General features: G+C 48.5%; 5 protein-coding genes across 5 annotated transcripts; 3 read left to right on the plus strand and 2 right to left on the minus strand.

Annotated features, from left to right (window-relative positions):
* Positions 1-24: 24 nt before the first annotated feature.
* On the minus strand, positions 25-3,987 carry F5891DRAFT_1020307 (DNA polymerase family A-domain-containing protein). Its single transcript, XM_041361120.1, has 7 exons — positions 3,661-3,987; positions 2,326-3,608; positions 2,178-2,249; positions 282-2,127; positions 241-260; positions 216-219; positions 25-194 (listed from the first exon to the last, which is right to left on the minus strand). The coding sequence occupies exons 1-7, from the start codon at positions 3,848-3,850 to the stop codon at positions 166-168; spliced, it is 3,444 nt and encodes a 1,147-aa protein (XP_041228637.1). The 5' UTR covers positions 3,851-3,987; the 3' UTR covers positions 25-165.
* A 371-nt stretch (positions 3,988-4,358) lies between these two features.
* On the plus strand, positions 4,359-5,862 carry F5891DRAFT_114486 (uncharacterized protein). Its single transcript, XM_041364985.1, has 11 exons — positions 4,359-4,611; positions 4,671-4,680; positions 4,732-4,751; positions 4,805-4,837; positions 4,891-4,987; positions 5,046-5,074; positions 5,126-5,156; positions 5,215-5,247; positions 5,308-5,384; positions 5,437-5,584; positions 5,637-5,862. The coding sequence occupies exons 1-11, from the start codon at positions 4,546-4,548 to the stop codon at positions 5,768-5,770; spliced, it is 678 nt and encodes a 225-aa protein (XP_041228638.1). The 5' UTR covers positions 4,359-4,545; the 3' UTR covers positions 5,771-5,862.
* Positions 5,863-8,950: 3,088 nt separating this feature from the next.
* F5891DRAFT_947739 (uncharacterized protein) lies at positions 8,951-9,537 on the minus strand (the record flags this gene model as incomplete). The annotated part of the gene is made up of 2 exons (XM_041374756.1): positions 8,951-9,150; positions 9,201-9,537. 2 exons carry the CDS (start codon positions 9,535-9,537, stop codon positions 8,951-8,953), a joined length of 537 nt encoding a protein of 178 aa, XP_041228639.1.
* A 1,266-nt stretch (positions 9,538-10,803) lies between these two features.
* Positions 10,804-11,569, plus strand: F5891DRAFT_978109 (uncharacterized protein; the record flags this gene model as incomplete). Its single annotated transcript, XM_041376759.1, has 3 exons — positions 10,804-10,883; positions 10,945-11,118; positions 11,164-11,569. 3 exons carry the CDS (start codon positions 10,804-10,806, stop codon positions 11,567-11,569), a joined length of 660 nt encoding a protein of 219 aa, XP_041228640.1.
* Positions 11,570-12,190: 621 nt separating this feature from the next.
* On the plus strand, positions 12,191-13,307 carry F5891DRAFT_1185710 (uncharacterized protein; the record flags this gene model as incomplete). Its single annotated transcript, XM_041366582.1, has 3 exons — positions 12,191-12,362; positions 12,431-12,627; positions 12,687-13,307. 3 exons carry the CDS (start codon positions 12,191-12,193, stop codon positions 13,305-13,307), a joined length of 990 nt encoding a protein of 329 aa, XP_041228641.1.
* Positions 13,308-17,843: the final 4,536 nt, after the last annotated feature.

A 17,843-nucleotide genomic window follows, 5' to 3' on the forward strand; every position in this document is an offset into this window, starting at 1 on the left:
ACAGGTCCAAGTCTCTGCGCTGCAATTAATACTGTAAACAGTTGAACCGGATCTCGCAGCCACGAAAAAGGCTACTCTAATATTATGCAAGGTCTAATTTAAAATATACAGCAATGATAAGATATCCGTGTGAGCATGATCCGTGGGTACGTCAGGTGCTAGACTTCAACGTAGGTTCCCTGATTTCAGCACTTCTTGCATCGCCTCCCAGTCACCCAGCTCCATGGAAGCATGTTTCACCGGACGCCCGCGCTTTTTTCCTTCATTGCCATTCTGGGCACCGCTGATCCTGGTATCGGTCACCTGCCCTGATGTCTGCGCAAGCGCAAGATGCTTAATTTCAGGGAACTCGGACGTAGCTTGGGCGCGCAGCCAAGCCGCGCTCTCAGCGCGATGGATAAGGCAGCTAGGAGGCTCGTAGCCATTGTCATGCTGGTAGGACGCTTTGGAAGGTAGAGAGTCCGCGATTATGGGGCGTCCATCTTTCCACAATGAACCGCTGTTTGTCTTATCTAAAATATCGGCAATACCCAAACTTTCTCCAGAGGGAATAGGATCAGGATGAGAAGGCGTGACACATGGCATATCGACCTCTTTTCTCAGTACCTTGTCGATATCAACGGCTGAGAAGAACGCGACCCCCTGAGGCAGGTCATCCATTCCTAATTTAAAGGCAAAAAGGCTCCGTGTCCATAGGTTGGCGATCTGCAGCGCGAGTGCAGCTCGATAGCGATCTTCTTCGGCAACCAAGTAACGTAACTCGTCGTGCACAGAGATAAGATAACGCGCCTTGATACCATATTGTCTGACCAGATGGTCCATTGCGACAATGAGAAGATGCAAGTAGTCGACACCAGAGGACTGCACGACCCAGTTTATGCGTGATGTCATGTAATCTGAACCAAATTTTGCCGGAAGAAGCTCCTTTGACAGGGCTGCTGTGATTCCGCATCCGAGAGCTGGAGTTCGTGGTTGATCAGAAAGCGCGATCTCTTCTAGCTTGTTGAACACGAAACTCTCCGTTCCACCAAACCAGAATTTCCTCCCAAATAAATCCGTGCGATGCGTGTTCTTGCCTTTAGTTGATGCGTACAAGTTTTCTGCGAGGCGCTGAGCTTGATCGGGCAGCATACCGGCATTCGACTGTAGAAGGAGCAGGACTGCATGACGCATCCCAGCACCATAGATTCGGGAATAGTTGAACACTTTTGCTTGGTCACGAGAGATGCCGAGGATGCTCGCTGTCTTTGAATGAAGATCAGTTCCCGCGGCTTTGGTGCCCTCGAGGGTCATCCATCCAAGAGCCGTAGCACCGTGTAATCCAAACTGTGCGTCGCCAATACAGCTCGAAATCCACAGTTCTTCTGAATCCACATCCGCGCCAACGATGGCGTACCCCTTGGGTGCGCGCACCATGGCTTTGAGCTCTGAACCAACGCGGTTTTTCTTCGCATTGCTCGCCGTGAGCCACGTCCTCTCGATAGCGCGGCGCGTCACAGTGCCCATTGTAATCACCTGGGGGAGGATGATACCCCATTTCTGGGGTTCGTCCGAAGATCCAGGTGGTTTGAACTGTAGATCTAACGTTCCCCGCTGCCAGACAACCATCTGATTTAAGATGCGATCGCGTGCGCTGATCCAATAGCTGCACTGGGCGTTCATGTCCAGTGCATCCTTCGCTTCGTCTCCGGGGCTTGTAAGCGTCCCATCCTGTGCATATTTCATGAACGTTTTCCCAAGCGGACTGCCCACGTTCGCTTTCTCCCCATCTTTATGTGGTAACTTGTAGAAGACAAAACCTCCTTTCAGGCGCATGTCTTGTAGGGCGTCGTCCGCAGGATCATAGAAATCGAGCTGAGAAAAGCGGGTAGGAAAATCAGCTTCGCCAGAGACGCGGAAGGTCCAGCCGTGTTCCCGGGAGTAGAAGAGCGGCCAGCCTTGCCATGACAAACAAAGGAGAATGGGAGCAATGCGATTCCGTACTGTGATATCTAGCGTGCCGGGAGGCATGTCTTTCTTGGGTTTTGCGAGATCCCAGTACCACTTCGGCCAAAATACCTTTGGTTTGGGTTCCTTAGGAGAGGACTTCTTACGTCGGGAGGAAGAAGGCGGGCACAGATGGGCACGCTGCCGTGGAGTCAAGCTGCAAAAGGAAGGAATCAACGAAAGTGCGGTACATCGACCTGGAGACGCACCTGTTCATCCGGCACGACACCTCTAGATTTCCCGGCCACTTTAGGGTGACCAATCTAGTTGAGAGAGCCAAGGATCATCCTTCCAAGAGTCGTTCCTCGCCCTATCCTTGGCTTGCTCCGCAAGCTCGACAAGGCGCTTTTTCACTTTCCCATCTAACTCCTTGTAGACTCTATCTGCATCTGCAAGATATGATTCCCAGGACTCGTTGACCGTCAAGAAACTGGAACCCATCGCGAGAACGCCGGCGAATGAAACGGGACTCGGGCAGCGGTCAAGGAAAGCTGGAAGGACCTTGGAAAAGACGGCATGAGTAACGAAAACATCTTGCGCGCAGTAGTTGAGATAGTCGTGAACATTGTCCTTTATTTCTTCTGGGGTCAACTTCATAAAGTCGTTCCTAATTTCTTTGTCCATATCGATATTGCAGTGCAGCTTGGCCACATCAGCCAGCGAATTGGCAGACGTCAGGTCTTCCCAGCGCTTACTTGAGAGATCAGCCTCTACGGCATCGGCATCGGCAGCTTCGAGCTGCGGAAGGCTCTCCTCGAGGTCAGCACGGAGGCGGCGGAGCTCTTCTCGTTTGGTTTCATCATTCTCCTGGTCGTATTTGAACTCCGTATTACGCATGAGATCCACGACGGCCTCGACCGCTTCGGCACGATGCACTTTCTGAGTCTCTTTGGACTTGCGGTGCTTCATCCAAGCAGGTCTTTGGTGCGAAGATATTCCCTTTACTGCAACATGCAGAGCCATGGTATCGAGGAAGCGGGACTGAGTTCCATGCAAGCTATACTCCTCTAAAATGCGCGCTCGGTCGTAGCAGACGTTATGACCAACGACTACGCGCGGGGAAAGCGTATCCCCCAAGGGGATGAGGTGTTGTTGCTCAACCGATTCTCCTAGCAACCAAGGCGATATCCAACTGTACCAGGCATTCTTTGAGGCAGCACATGCCATGATAGCATAAGGATGATACGTGGGCATGGTTTCTACGTCGAATGTGAGCACTTCTTCCGCATTGCCTTCGTGTTGCGGGAAGTCGACATGTTCGCTGTAGCTCGAACCATCAGCAAGGAAGTGATATTTCGTCCATCCCGATTGAATGTCCCAATGATCGGGTTTTGGAGGAAGTTCGTTGGATGCAAAATCTTTCGCGATGTTTAGCCATGGTTGAGCGGACTGACTGCCGATTCTATGGAAATGCTCGTCGATATTTGAGCCTAGGAGGGGTGGGAGGGTGAAGCCGATATCAGGAAGAACAGAACCTTGTTTGGGGTCTAGGCCATGCATTTCCAGATGCTCCTGTGCGATACGAACGAATGCTTTCGACGGTGCTGGAAAAGAGATGTCGCGAAATATTTGTGAATGCAGTTCTCGAGAAAGGAGCTGAACTCCGAGCTCATTGCGCTTGACTGTCCGATATAATTGGTTGCGAGAGAATGGAATTGAGGCAATATAGCGCACCGTGCTTCACTGTTCTTCGTACTACGTCACGTTCTCTTTCTCTTCCTTGTTTCACGTCAGCTCCGCCGATGACAGGTCGCGGTTGTACATGGTTATGATGTGGCTTCTGCTTCTGAACGAGTGCAGCTGCCCGAGCAGAAGTCTGCAAGTGTCGAGCCGACCCACTGGGTTTTCGCACGAGATTGAGCATCCGTGGTTAGCATAAGGTCAGACTTGCGCTACTAGATGATGGCAAAAGTAAAAGTTCGTACTGCTGGCCCTGATGAGTGCTTATTTTTCTTCCTATATATGGAACTTCTCTAGTCAGCACCTGCACGGTCTTTGCACTTCTGGTCCTCGCGAACGTTTGAACCATCACCGGCACCGGTAATAGATATTGCAAGAGTTCAATAGTTGCCATTAGCAATGCACCAGAATCAGACAGGTAAGCATCATCAAGATCATCATCGTTGGCGAGTTCAGTGAGGTCATTGTCATTGTCGTCCAGCACTGCAACAGCCGCGAGTCCCATGAGGCCGTGAGGTGTTAGGCTTGCCCTGCGAGATGTGCTTGAAGTTCAGCCTGTGTTGGTTGCACGATGCTTGCATTCACGGCCGTCCGCATCACAGGTCATCGGCACGCTCTCGGCAGTGTTGCGGATCTTTTAAAAATGTCATGATGGGAACGTTGAGCGCTGAGCCCAAGATGCGTTCAAACAGAGCGCGCAGATTAAATATTAAGCACCTACGTTCTCGATCTCATCACTTTCAACGGGAATGCGGTGACAACGTCACTTTTTGACTACGCGACGAATGCACACGGATGAGGCACAGGTTGTTAGCCCATTTACCTGTCGATTTAAGGGGATGAATTTACACTTTTACCCGGCCCTTCAGCCCTATCCTCATGACCGCTTCCGTCGTACCACAGGATGATTTCCTTATGGCAGTATGGAGTATTCAGGTGCTGAATGTAAGTGTCTGTCTGAACCAAAGCAGCACTGATTCCAACTGAGAAACTACTCTTACTAGTATTCCGATGGTATGTCCTCTCGCACTATGAACCAGAAAATTTCTGATCAAGGCATTGCAGTCGTGGTGGCTACTCTTTTGGTGAGTTTCCCCTTGGATTTTCAGCCCAACCCCTTTACTTAACCAGGTGAAAGGTTTATGATTCATTGTTAAGATTCCAACAAGATGTGATGCCACCGTTCTTGCTCGCAGTTATTGGTCTCATCCCCCATTTTCACAGGCAACTTTTCTCGCCCAAGCCAACACGAATGTTCCAAAATTCCTGTATATTGGAGCTCGCTATATGCCATTGTTGATGCCTATTCCTAATCTCATGTGTGAGCCTGCAGCGTATGCTCATCCTCTATGATATTTTTGATCTCACTCGTGTCCTAGTTGACCAAGTCCGTCACATGAAGGATGTCGTGCATAGGCAACCTTGACCATCATATACGTGTCTCTCACTGTTCTCATAGGACTGCCAGACTTTAGGTGATCTTGCAGCAGGTAGGGCTTCTTCATTGATAAGTGATCTAAACGTTGTGCTGACAACTATTATATCTAGCCTTCAGCATGATGGTAGCATTCTGCGCAGAATGTTTGTGACCTCCATCACCAGTCTCGCTGGAGCTTTCACTAATTTCTCACCGTTTGTTAGGCATCTTTGTGCTCCGAACCTGCACTATGTGGGAGGTGAAGCGCCCTCTACGTTGGATTATGTTCATGATCGTATCTGTATGTATCCTTTATTGAAATGCCTGCTAATTTTTACTCAGGGAACTCACAGGGTATGGCAGTTGCCGGGTTGATCATATTCAGCTTTGTCCCGAAGCAATACGTGGTTGTACCTGATATTTCGACATGCCAACCATTTCAAACTGCAAAAACACCAGGGCTATTGGCGGTGTTCCTAACGCTCCTGATGTTAGAATTTGGTATGAAGAACTTCTGTCATAGTTCCTCTGGAGTTCTGACTTCCATCGTCAGTCCTTGTTATTTTTACCACTATAAGGGCTGTAAAGAATTACAGATCGACACCAATACCACTCCTTACACGTCTCCTCACGCACCATATATTTTACTATGGCTGCGGATTGCGTGCGTGCATTTTACATCTATGACAGCACAATGAACTCTTTTCTTCTTAGTCTTCAGCACTATCAATGTCCTGTGTTTGGCATTGTTCGAAGTCAGTTTGATCCGTTTGCTTCCAAGCTTCACACGAATGAACTAACATTCCACTTATATGTATAGTATGAAAATGCTGCAGTTTTCTTCAGGTGTGTTACGTTCTCCGAGTGTTCATAGTAAATGCTGACTTCATTGCAATTAACAGCCCACCCTTGGCAGCACTTTGACGATGTTCTCACGGTATGTGAGACCCTATTTTTACGTTGCCAACAAAAGGTCTAAGAGACTACTTCCATTAGGATGTCTCTCCCTAGTTTCGTAGGGCTGTCTGATTCTCCCTCCAGAGCTTATATGTGGAACCTCTCGCAAAGGGTGAGTTCATCCTCATCATCTCCAGATCCTCCGCACCTGATGTTCTGTTGGTGCGATGTCCGTGAGGGTGACCTCCGAGTCTTGCCGGAGATCCTCTGCGTCTGACTCGGATGTTCACATCTCCGTATGTTGGTGTGATGTCGGATGTATATTTCAGAGTACGTCCACGATGACAGATGATATGTCAGAGTTCCTATATGTTAGACTACATGCTTCCAATTCATTTTTTTTTCTTTCCGTTTTTTGTCACGAGGCATGAATCAGACAGAAGGCCATGCATTAACTAGTATCTAGTATGGCAAATACAACGATAGGAAAAGGACATAAACGGTAAGATGGGTCAGATGCAACGCTCAATGTCAAGATCGTATATAACAATGCAAAAAAAATGTGAGCGACCGAGGCAGTCCAATAAATGCGACATATCAAAGGTCCATCTGATCATCAGAATAATCAGGACTGTACATATGATACCCTCCCCCCCCAGAGCCATAATATGGGTTGCTGGAGGGGTGCCAATAATCTTCACGGTACTCACGAGGGTCGTGGTCGCGGTAGTGACCATCATGATATCCACCGCCGCGATAGTGGGTTTCATCATACTGCTGAGGGGGCTGAGAGCCACGAGGAGGTTGAGAACTGCGACTCGGAGGAGGTTGAGAGCCGCGAGATGGCTGAGGAGGCTGTGATCCACGAGAGGGCGGAGGGCCATGTTGCATACGTTGATCATAATAACCGCGCTGGTAATCGGATGGCAGATAGCGAGGGAACCCACGGCCAGGACCGTGTGGATGACTGTCTCCATACGGAGGATCGTTCCATGTCGAGTGATAACGTGGCTCCATGCGTAATCCCTGACGTGGACCATACATGCCTTCATTGGCCTGAACGAGATCTTGTCTCACATTGGCATCATGGGCACGCTCAGTGGCTAGATCTCCCTGCTGAACCAGCGCATCAACATTTTCTCCGCTCTGCTCATCATTGGGTGAGGTTGGAGTGGGAGTAACATTGTCGCTTGAAGCGGGAGCAACACTCTCTGGGGCGCCTGCAGCAGGGACAACATGGTCTGTGAGCATGTGGGAAGGCTGGCGACGCATTGGTGAGGGTGATGCTGGTGACTTAGGCCGAGGAGGAAGCCTGTCATCAAGCTCAGCGTGGCCTGGAGTAGCACATGCAGCAAGCTCGCCGTTATCTAAAACAGTCTTGTTCGTGGAGTCATTCTCCTCGCATGCTACAGGGGGCTTGACTGGATGGGGCTTGGGGCGCTCTAAATATATGGTTAATCTACTAGTGAGAGGATAGCAAATCAGTACAATACCTTTGACACCTTTGAGTTCGGGTGGGCCATCGCGAAGGTGTTTGGCAGCATCACCAAGCATTTCATCGTCAGACGACTCAATGATTTTAGGCTTCCTTACCTTCTCGGTTCCTCCCTTAGTCCTTGTGGGCGCCTTGTCTTTATTTACCTTAGGCACAGGTGTCTCAGTAGACGAAGCCCTCTTCTTGGCTGCTCGTGAGCCACCCTCTGACTTTGCCTTCCGCTTCTTGGACGTAGCCTTGTCCTCATAGTCGGAGTCAGCCTTCTTAGTAGTCTCATCCTCTGAACCAGATTGGGCATCGCTAGATGTGAGAGAGATCACTTCCTTTGACTTCACGACCTTCTGTTGCTTCAGGAGCTGCACGACCTTGAATTCACGAGCAGGAGGTCTACCAATGGGTATGTTGGGGGGACCATCAGAGTCGGAGTTGCCAGAGTCATCAGAAAGAGAGAGTGGGGAACGACGCAAGGTTGGTGCCTCCTGAGAGGTCTTGCCTTTCCTTTTGGTGACAGCCTTACTAGGCTTCTCGCGAGCAAGGCCTTTGTGGTCAGAAGTGCCGTTCGCAAAAAGACGTCATCCTGCTGCATGGATGGAATCCACTGGGGGACGTGCCCCCATCACCACTGTGCACTCAGAAATGAGAATTTTAGCTGTATCAAAATGCGCCTAGATGTCAGAACACAGGAATAAGATAAGTCGAAGGTGTACCTTGCTTTTCCTCCAGAACCTTGATTAGTTGCATGGTGCCCGCCTTCAATGCCATGATGACCTCACTAGCTTCCTTCAGAGTGAGATTGGCAATGCCCTTGCTCTTCGAAGCATGGTATTCCCCGGGGAGTATGACATCCTCAGGGTAGCCCTTTATCATCATTCCCTGGCGTGTGAGCTCTCCTGGAAGTGTATTCCATGGGAACTTCTTTGACGAAAGAAATTTGCCACCCAGGTTCGCTGTCGCTCCTCATTAATGCAAGAAAGAGCAGGAAGATATACTAACACATACAGAGTTGGCGAGAGATCTCTGCCTTGATCCACCTGGTCCCGTCCTTGGCTATATCGATGGTGTCAGATAGGGCAATCGAAGCCTCATGGCCGCTGGGCACGTCTGGCTGGGTTACAATATTATCTCCTGGGAAGGCTTCCTCGACAACAACGAGTGACGTCAAATTACTAAATATGCAGAGCTCAGTCACTACCAAGTTCTCCGAAGGATATGAGCAACTTACTATACATGTGCCTTGAGATGCCCGATGATTGTATCATCATCAGCCTTACAACGTGAGAGCCAGAACTGTGAGAGTGTGAGCATGTGACGTTGAGGTCAAATTCAAACCAGAACAGTGAACTTACACCAGCAGCTCCCGGAGTTGTATGAGCCATGCCAAGACCACCATCTTGATTAACGACTTTCCCACATGCACCAAAGCTGCTTCAAATCCGAACCGTGCAGCTCCTCCATCCATCTATATCTATTCAATATTATGATACTACCAGTTGAGATGTACGTACCACTGCAACAATCTTCTTAAAAAACTTTTGAAACTCCTGTGCACGCATGGCAATGGTCTGAGGGACACCACTAAGAAGTACAGACTGGCCGTGGTACTCTAAGATAGTCTGCCAGGTGTCCGGATACGCTGCTTTAAATAGCTCATAGCAGTTACAGCGTACAGTAGCGCCTGGACAAAAGATTTTTTTAAAAAACATAGCAAGAGTGAGAAACACTCACTTGGTGTTCCTGGTACATCCGGAGCCTTGCCACCGAGTCTGTCAAGCTCCTGCTTAAGATTATCCTTGAAGTAGCTGCTATACGCGTTCCAATGGTTAACACTATTGACGCCGCGAGCATGGCTCTTGTGCCATAATGAGATGACTTGATGGGTGGGGATGGAGGTGTGACGACTGAGCTCATGCACAAGGCGTTCCATTTTCACAAAACCCTCGCGAAGGATGTCGTTCGTCGCATCGTGCCTCCGTCCTTTCACAGCAGGGATGATATCTTCATTACCATCTATCAGAACATCATCGAGATCACAACCTCCCAATGCTGGATCGATTTGAAACATGGGGGTCGGAGGTATGACACGTGTCTCAGGAATGGACGGTATTGTAGAGGGAGCAGTGGTGGTAGGCAATGTAGATGGACCAGGAGGGCCATTGAAGTCGTTGAAACCAGTGGTTGTGGATGATGTAGAAGGACCAGGTAAGTCGTTCTGAAAGCCAGCAAAGTCGCCGCTAAAGTCATATGTCTCATACTCCACACGAGCAGGCTTAGTAGATAGATTTGGTTGCGGAGGTACCTTGGGAGGGACTATGACGGGATCATAGAAAAGATCCTGAAGAAGTACGCTCTGGTGTGCTGGCGCAGGCTCAAGCACAGGACTACTGTGGGGTACATCCTGCTGAAGAGGTACACCCCGGTGTACTGGTGCAGGCTCGAGCGCAGGACTACTGCGGATATTAGGAGGGATAGTACCAGCGGGCACAGAAAGCTGCAGAGGGTGCACAACTTCCTGATTGATGGGCTCACTGACAAGGGAGTCGCCTCCAGTGGGCTGGTCGTTAGCAGGCATGGCCTGACGATGCATGGACGCCTCCTTGACAAGCCCCATGTCACGGGCTGTGGGTTTGATGTGTGTTCGAAGACGGGTTGGAGTCAGATCCATGACGGGATCCGCATAGCGTTTACCACCACCCACTTGTTCTTGCAGGTAGCCTCCTGTGCTGCGATCCAGCATGGGCTCAGGCAAAAGAGACTCGGGAAAGGGAGAGGTCCTTGAATAGTCAGGCGGCAGAGAGCCTTTTTTCTGGGTCATAGCTTAGAGGATTAAGTGAGTGTAGTCCCAACAAAGTATGTCAATGTCTTACCTGTAAAATGTCGTGCAAAGGTTGAGATGAAGCCTTCTGGAGTGTTTGTCAGGACTGCGCACACATGGTACGAGCAAAAAAACTCACAAGAAAACGTAAGGAGAGGAACCGTTCTTTTGTTTTTGTTTTGGAGAGGTCAAAGATCAACGCAGGAAAGTGCATATGATGTACGGAAAGGAACTCTTTTTCGCATTTGAGAGGTCGCCAAAATCTTTTGGCTGATATAAAATAGAAAGGAAGTTGCACCGAGAGCACAACGCGAAGAGCAACAGACCCCACTGCCATGTTGAAGATCCGCTGCTTTCAAAACAGAAGTCAGGAAGGTGATTGACCAGGAAAGAATCGTTCTGCTTGCTATGGTATCCAGGATGTTCATGGACAGGCGTTGTTGCCGTTCCGATTAAAACTTCACCGCTTCTTTGCAACTTTTCAACCAACCTCCACCACACCGTTACACTAAAATCATGCTGTGTCGTCCTTCTCATCAGACACTTCAGGAAAACCTGCAAGCAGGTCGTGAAAACCGACGACACCATTATGAAAAGTAAGTCTCACCGCCTTGATTAATTGTCTCCGGTGGTTCCTGACCGGTCAAACATTTGAAGAAACAGAGACAGAATTCTAAGCCGGTGGAGGGAGCTTCATGTTGAAAAGAACACAGGGCCGTCGGAGCTCAAGAAAGCTATCGAAAGAGCTCTGCATGGCTACGACTCGGATGAAGATGGTGATGAGTCGGAGACAGGCAATTCCAGCGACATTGAGGAGAATGATGACTCACTGTACATTTTTTTCAATGAAATGAACATAAAATGAATATTGCACAGATCAGATCTTACAGGATGTCTACTCATGCTCAAAGGGATCAAAGATGAAATGTTATCTTTGATTACTGAACCTCGTGCATTTGCTGAGGGCGCCTTGCTTCAATTTGTCAACAGCATCATGTATACGAATGACCGTGCCGATAATGGGGACCGAACCATTGTTACAAATATGATAGTCACGGTCCAAGGCTTGCTCAACCGCTCCATCCCCGTTCAAGATAAAATCCTTAATTTTTGCGGTGTCTCGGCCGAGTTTCGTGCTGCTAACACAGTCACTCGTTACCTCAGTACCACCCTTGCATACTTAGAAGATATCGAGTTTTACATCCACGTGGAGGGAGTTTCGGAGCTGTGTGTTGCACACTGGATGGGCGAATTGATGTACCAGAAGGGTTCTCGTGTTTGAGCGGCCTTCATAGCAGCGGTAATAGATAATGGCATAATGTAACTCTGTTGCGATGCATTTACTTCTTTCAGAGTACTCATTAGAATTAAGACTTACTTACCCAGAGATCTCATCATCTCGCATGGATGAGGATCGATGATCCTCCAGCACAGTAATGAATGTTTTCCAGTGTGGTAATAAGGACTAATGAGCCTCGCACGATTGCAGGAGGCGCCTGTGCACCGGTATAGCCAAAGAAATGGTTCCTCGACAACGCGGAGGGAACCGGCTGCAATTGTTGACTAGTAGTATGGCCGAAAGAAGTACTAGTAGAGCCTCCCAAAGATCAAAACCTGAAGAGTGGTAATAAGTATTAATTAAGGATTAATGATGCTGAACCAAGTTGTACGTTGAATGTTCAAACGTTCAAGATTGGCACTGATATTACTAATTGTGCGTGGGAATTTTGACTTCTCAATGAATTCACTAAATTCTGACTGGGCATGACATCGATGAAGCCTGTAAGGATCGATGCTTCTGTCATCAATGTTGTTCTCCTGGCACTATCACCTTCACTTGGACTGGCGCCTTCTCAAACTGTACTGCTTCTTCTTACACAAAATTGTCCACATGGATTTCGCCATGGATTTTGCCAGACTTGACTCCGTTCTGGATCGCATCGCTTTGCAGCGTGGTGTAACAGCAGATATGATATTAGCAGGGTGGCTTGAAAGGCAGGAAAATGGAGATTCTGAGTGTTGGAGGCAGCTCGATGGGATCCCTTGCATTATCGGTGGGCTGACAGCACTTCTTGGTAAGTTTTGATGAGGAATTTGATCTGTAGGATTTCTGATGATTTCACAGGCACACTCAATGGTTGAGGGGGGACATTTCCGTGGAAGAGACTACCTGCCATTCTAGCCCACCGTGGATACACCCTCCACCACTACCCTGAGAATGTTCTCATGCCCGGCGAGAAACGCCCAACACTCGTCAAAAGCAAGGGTATCAACGACCTTACACTCCGTGAGCAGGACCTACTTGCTGATGCCCTGAAAACAAACACCATCATCATTCAGGTGAGTGGGACCTATTCATATTTGCTGATGCCCTGAAAACAAACTTCATCATCGTTCAGCATGTCACCACTGATCAAGTCCGCCGGAAAATCATGGCTTCCCGTGAACCGATCATCTTTGGAGAGGCACCTCAAAATGATTCACAGAACTCGCATGGCCGGCGCACATTCCTGAATGGTCGGATCGATAGGAAGGGACTTCCTCGTCTCCCAATGGCCGAGACATCTCCAGAGCCATCTCCAGAGCCATCCCCAGAGCCGCTGTCTCCACCTGCACCTTCTCGTCGACTTCATCGGCGAAAACTACAGGTATTATCGCCCGAGGATTCTCCTGTGGTGTTGCCCGTACCTTCTCGTCACCATTCTTCTGTGGAGTCTCCTGTACCTTCTGGTTGCCATTCTCCTGTGGTGTCTTCTGCGCCTTTATGTCGCCCAAAACTGCAGGTTTTTGTTGAGTTACCTGTCGCCCCTCCGTCCTGGAGGTTGAAAGCAGCACAAGCAGCATGGGAGCACTCTTTGCCTGTCAGTAGACCGGAAACCAGCTCGCTCATCCCACAGATTAGCTGCCTCACTCAGCTTTCGGCTACTACGGATGTTGTCGATGAGGAGGGAAAAGTTGATGGGCTACTCACACAGCTTTCAGCGACTGTGACTGCAGTTGGTACCATCGATGAGGAATAAGTAGATACCGGGCTTGTTGTTTTTCCTGGATGTGAAGTATAATCAAGGGAGTCTTTTGTTCTGTATCTTTGTACTCTAGAAATTGTCACAAAGTCAACCAGATTGTACCGACCTATGTGTACCTCGCGGGAATTAAGAATTTGTACTCAAAGGGAAACATTTGACAATTTTTAGCTTAAGGGAGAGGAAGAGACGAGAGTGCCTTGTTACGATCTTAGATCCATCATGCTGATCTCCTGTTTAGGCTTGTAGACGCACCTCCCGAGAGGTATGATAACCAATCAAGTTGCGAATAAAACTCCTATGAAACAGAAAACATATCTCTGGAGCATGATATGGAACAATCTATGGCTATGAATAGGCCAGAACTAAGGCCCTCACCACCCCGGTTCGGATGAGATACATATCTTGAGTGCTTTATCATGCAGAGCCACCTTACTTCGTGTAACACTGGTATACGTTGGATTGCTTCATCGAGTTGTAAGTGATTTTAAGTGGCTCGTATGGCATTGTATGGCAATTTGACTTGTTCGTGAGTCTGACCTTGGGCTATCCTCAACTACTCGATTGTAAGTAAACACACCATTATCAACCGGTATCCAGGTCAGCATGGATGTTTGCCCTTGACTAGTAGTATATATCTACAGGATTGCAGTGACTCTAAGTTGTTCGTACTTCAAGTCGACCTGTTTGTGAGTTTTGACAATCCTGACCTTAGCGGTCATGAGCCTGACCTTGGGCTATCCTCAACTACACGATTGTAAGTAAACACCATTATCAACCGGTTTCCAGGTCAGCATGGATGTTTTCCCGTCCTTGACTGGTATATATCTACAGGATTGTAGTGACTCTAAGTTGTTCGTACGTCAAGTCGACCTGTTTGTGAGTTTTGACAATCCTGACCTTAGCGGGCCCTCAACTACATCATAGTAAGTAAACACACCATTATTAACCAGTTGGTTGGCTTGACTTCATGAATGGTTTCTCAACTGAAGTAGTATATGTCTACGGGCGTCGGAATGCCTGTCCTTATTGTCTTAGCATGCTGCCAACCAGGTGCAATACTCAATCCTTTTTGTGTTTTCACAGTACTCAAGTCAGTTCAGCACACGTCGTCGGGAGAGTTGTAGACAACTGTGTGTATCGCATGTCACGGAGCAGGTATTGTATCTACTAGTGTATGTAGATAGTGTCTGAAAGCTATCATATCCTCCTCGCACATCCCTGGTCTATGAGCTCCCCGCAAGATGGCTGCAATTGCCGCTAGGACCCAGAGACCGCAGTCATAGCCATTTGTCTGCAGTGGTTTGACTATTAGTGGCCGGGCTACCCACCCTCGAAGATCAATTTTACGCGAGCTGCGACCTTGGTAAGCGATGGACGATAGACGTGCAATAAGATGCATAATGTCCTGTTATCAGATCATCGTCAGTTTACCAGAGGATGACTGAAACTATCACTCACTTTCACGTCATTTTTCCATGGCTGTCGAAGAGGTGAAGCTCCTTCGTTTGAATATAAATCGCACAAAATACCCAGTGTCCGACTGGTGAGGGGCGATGAATGGGTAAGATCCAAACGTCTTTCTCCCAAAACAATGTCCACGAAGTATTTCGCCACAGTACTTCATCCGACGCATTGTATCGGATACGTGGGAGGTCATGCATGGAAAGAACTGCACAAGGCTGCACACATGAGGTTCTGAGTATTTCAGAGTATAGTAGTGCCGTGCAGCCATTAATACATGTGTCGTTGAGACGGGCAGTCGGCTGAGCCAGGAATGACTGATCCCTTGGGTCAAATACTTGACTTGGAAACCCATCAACTGCTGGTCGTACTCGGGTCATGGGAGTACATGCGACTGATACTATTGGATAATCCTCTGGGAGAGGAGCTTTGAAAGGATCTGTGTGTATATTCTATGACATTTGATAAATGCAGGTACATATCGAGAGACAGGAACATACCTCTGGCATTGTCCAGGTAATCACAAATTCAGGTGCTTCCACAGCTTCATCATCCTCGTCATCGCTAATGGTACCATCGGGCAAAATGTCCATGAGTACCGCTTCTTTAGTAACTTCTTCGAATGCAGGTACAAGATATTCATCAGCGTCATCCTCAGGGGAGGGATCAGTGAGCGAGGTTGGTACAAGCCTATAGAGGCCATCTTCCAATGGTCCCTCGCTGTCAGACAGACTCATCGCAAGATTGACCGCTGCTGTGGCATTACTGACGAAGCGGATGGAGGATACAAGTGGCGTGACCCATTTAGTTTGCAGCTGGAGAATGTGATCCCGCCGTTGCTGCAGGGAAAATATGAATGCGTGATCTTCTAGGATCAGTGCTACTCTTCAATATACTAGTATATCAAACAACTCACTTGCGGGAGAGCGTAGGGCAAGTTCTAGTGCAGCCAGCTCATCTCCGAACCACCAACAAAGGTTATCTGCCTCGATCCCAAGGCGGCGCTGTTCTTCTCGGCAACATGTTCATTTGAGCAAGGCTCGTATACCATCTCTGACGTCAGCATCTTGCATCCAACGGGGGACATCTCCTACCGATGGAGTAATCCATACGTCCTCCATCAAAGTTTGATCATTTCGGAGGTCAGCAAGTTTGGTAGGCAGAGCAGCAGGGAGTGGGACACCCCAAGATGGGTCATAGAGATTCTCCAGGCGCTCACAATATGAATTAAATTTGCGGATCGCAGTCATTAAAGCAGGCTGCCGCTTCGCAATAGCTTTACGTGTTTGCTGATGTAACTTGGTGCCTGTTAGAATAAGTCAGAATGTGGCAATGCAGAAGTAGTCGACATCACCAAGGGCTTGATTTGCTCCGCCGACAGCACAGTCGAGTTTATCCCACTCGAAGAAGCTGCCTATGGCTCGCTTGTGGATATTTATTTTGAGGTTGCGGGCCATGAGTAGTGTTCAGACGAAATCTAAGTCGACACCTTGCAGTTCTGGAAACCTGTCATGGACGTTTAGGGAAGAATACAATACTTCAACCTTGTTCATCAATCGGTCATGGCTGCGCTCGAGGCTCTCCAGAGCATCAAGTGTCTCCTCGGTGACTGAGCCCTTCTCTACTACAGTGCGTGTGGCTTGCAAGGCCTTGTCTGAAGTGTCCAGATCAGACTGTAGAGCAAGGACGACATCAAGCTCTTTCTTCAATCGTGCAGGAGCATCTTGAGATTGCGATGTGTAATGTTAGTTGTGATTTTGAATGACTGACCCGGACGTACGTGCACGAATAGAGAGTTGCAATTTCTTCTGATCCTCCCACTGAGCCTGGAGGTCGTCAGCTTCGATGCTGCATTTGGTCAGCGCTTCCTTGGCTGCTGCACCCTGAGCATTAATGCCACGTTTGAGCCTCCACTTGATCCAATCACCGAGATCTACTCGCATCTCCAGACCGATGGCACTAGCTTGTCGGTCTATCAACCAAAGGCGCCTTTGTCGCTATGTAGTGGATTATTATCAATGTAGGTTCATTTAAATACTGTTAATTCTTACCAATGAAGAACGTTGAATTCCGATCAACTTAACAAACCTGGACCAAAGTCTCTCTGTACCCTCGCCATCGGACAGACCAAGGCCAGTGCACAACCGAGGGTTGTATTCGAGCTGACATGCCCACTCGTGGCCATATGCGTGCATAGCGGTGGTCGCAAATTGAAGACGGGAAGTCACAGAATCAGGTAGGATGTCATACTACATAGTCAGACATCAGACTGAGATAGGATTGATTAAATGATCGCTTACCTGAGATAAGGAGCGTGAGAGGACGCAACCAACATCGTACAGTATGACGACAGTAGCTTCCTGCGGTAACAGAGATAATAAATGTTCGATTAGTGCGACTGCGTACTTCTGCTGCTCGCCAGGTGAGTCGATATTAGCGAAGAAGAGTGGGATGTCATGACGGCAAATAAGGGCCATGACACCAGTATCATCAAACGAATCCATGGCTGCCTTTTGCTTCTTTCCATCTGCGGCTTCGTATGAATGCTCGCATTGGTCGATGGCTTCGTCCGGAACTACATGTTTACGATTCTTGGGAGCATGCTTACGCTTCGAGACGATCCATCGTCCAACTTCGTCAACCTGGGTCTTTGGAAGGAAATATGAAGGCTCGTAAAAGCACGGGAAATCACCCGCAGATCGTCGATGGCGATGATGGAAGTTGCCATCTGTTGCAATGTGGATATCTCCGCCATCGCTGAGTGGCCTGCCGAATACGATACCTCCAAAACATGCAGGGCAGCGCTGCATGAGAACAGAAGCACATTGTCCTAGGAGCAGGGAGGGCATGGGAGTCGAATTGCTACCGTCCTCTTGATATCGATGTCTCCGAGCCTCATAGACCCGCTGTCTTCTTAGATAGATGATCTATAGATAAACACCTATAAAAACAAATATCTCCATGGTCAGCGATTCAGACAAATACCAATGGCTGATAATGTGGTCATTCGTGGGTGGCTGTTTACACTTCCCAAGCTATGTCAGACCACAGTACTTCTGTAAGGTCAGC

Source organism: Suillus fuscotomentosus (genome assembly GCF_016647785.1).
Source record: "Suillus fuscotomentosus strain FC203 chromosome Unknown F5891scaffold_14, whole genome shotgun sequence".
In the NCBI taxonomy this organism is placed as follows: domain Eukaryota; kingdom Fungi; phylum Basidiomycota; class Agaricomycetes; order Boletales; family Suillaceae; genus Suillus; species Suillus fuscotomentosus.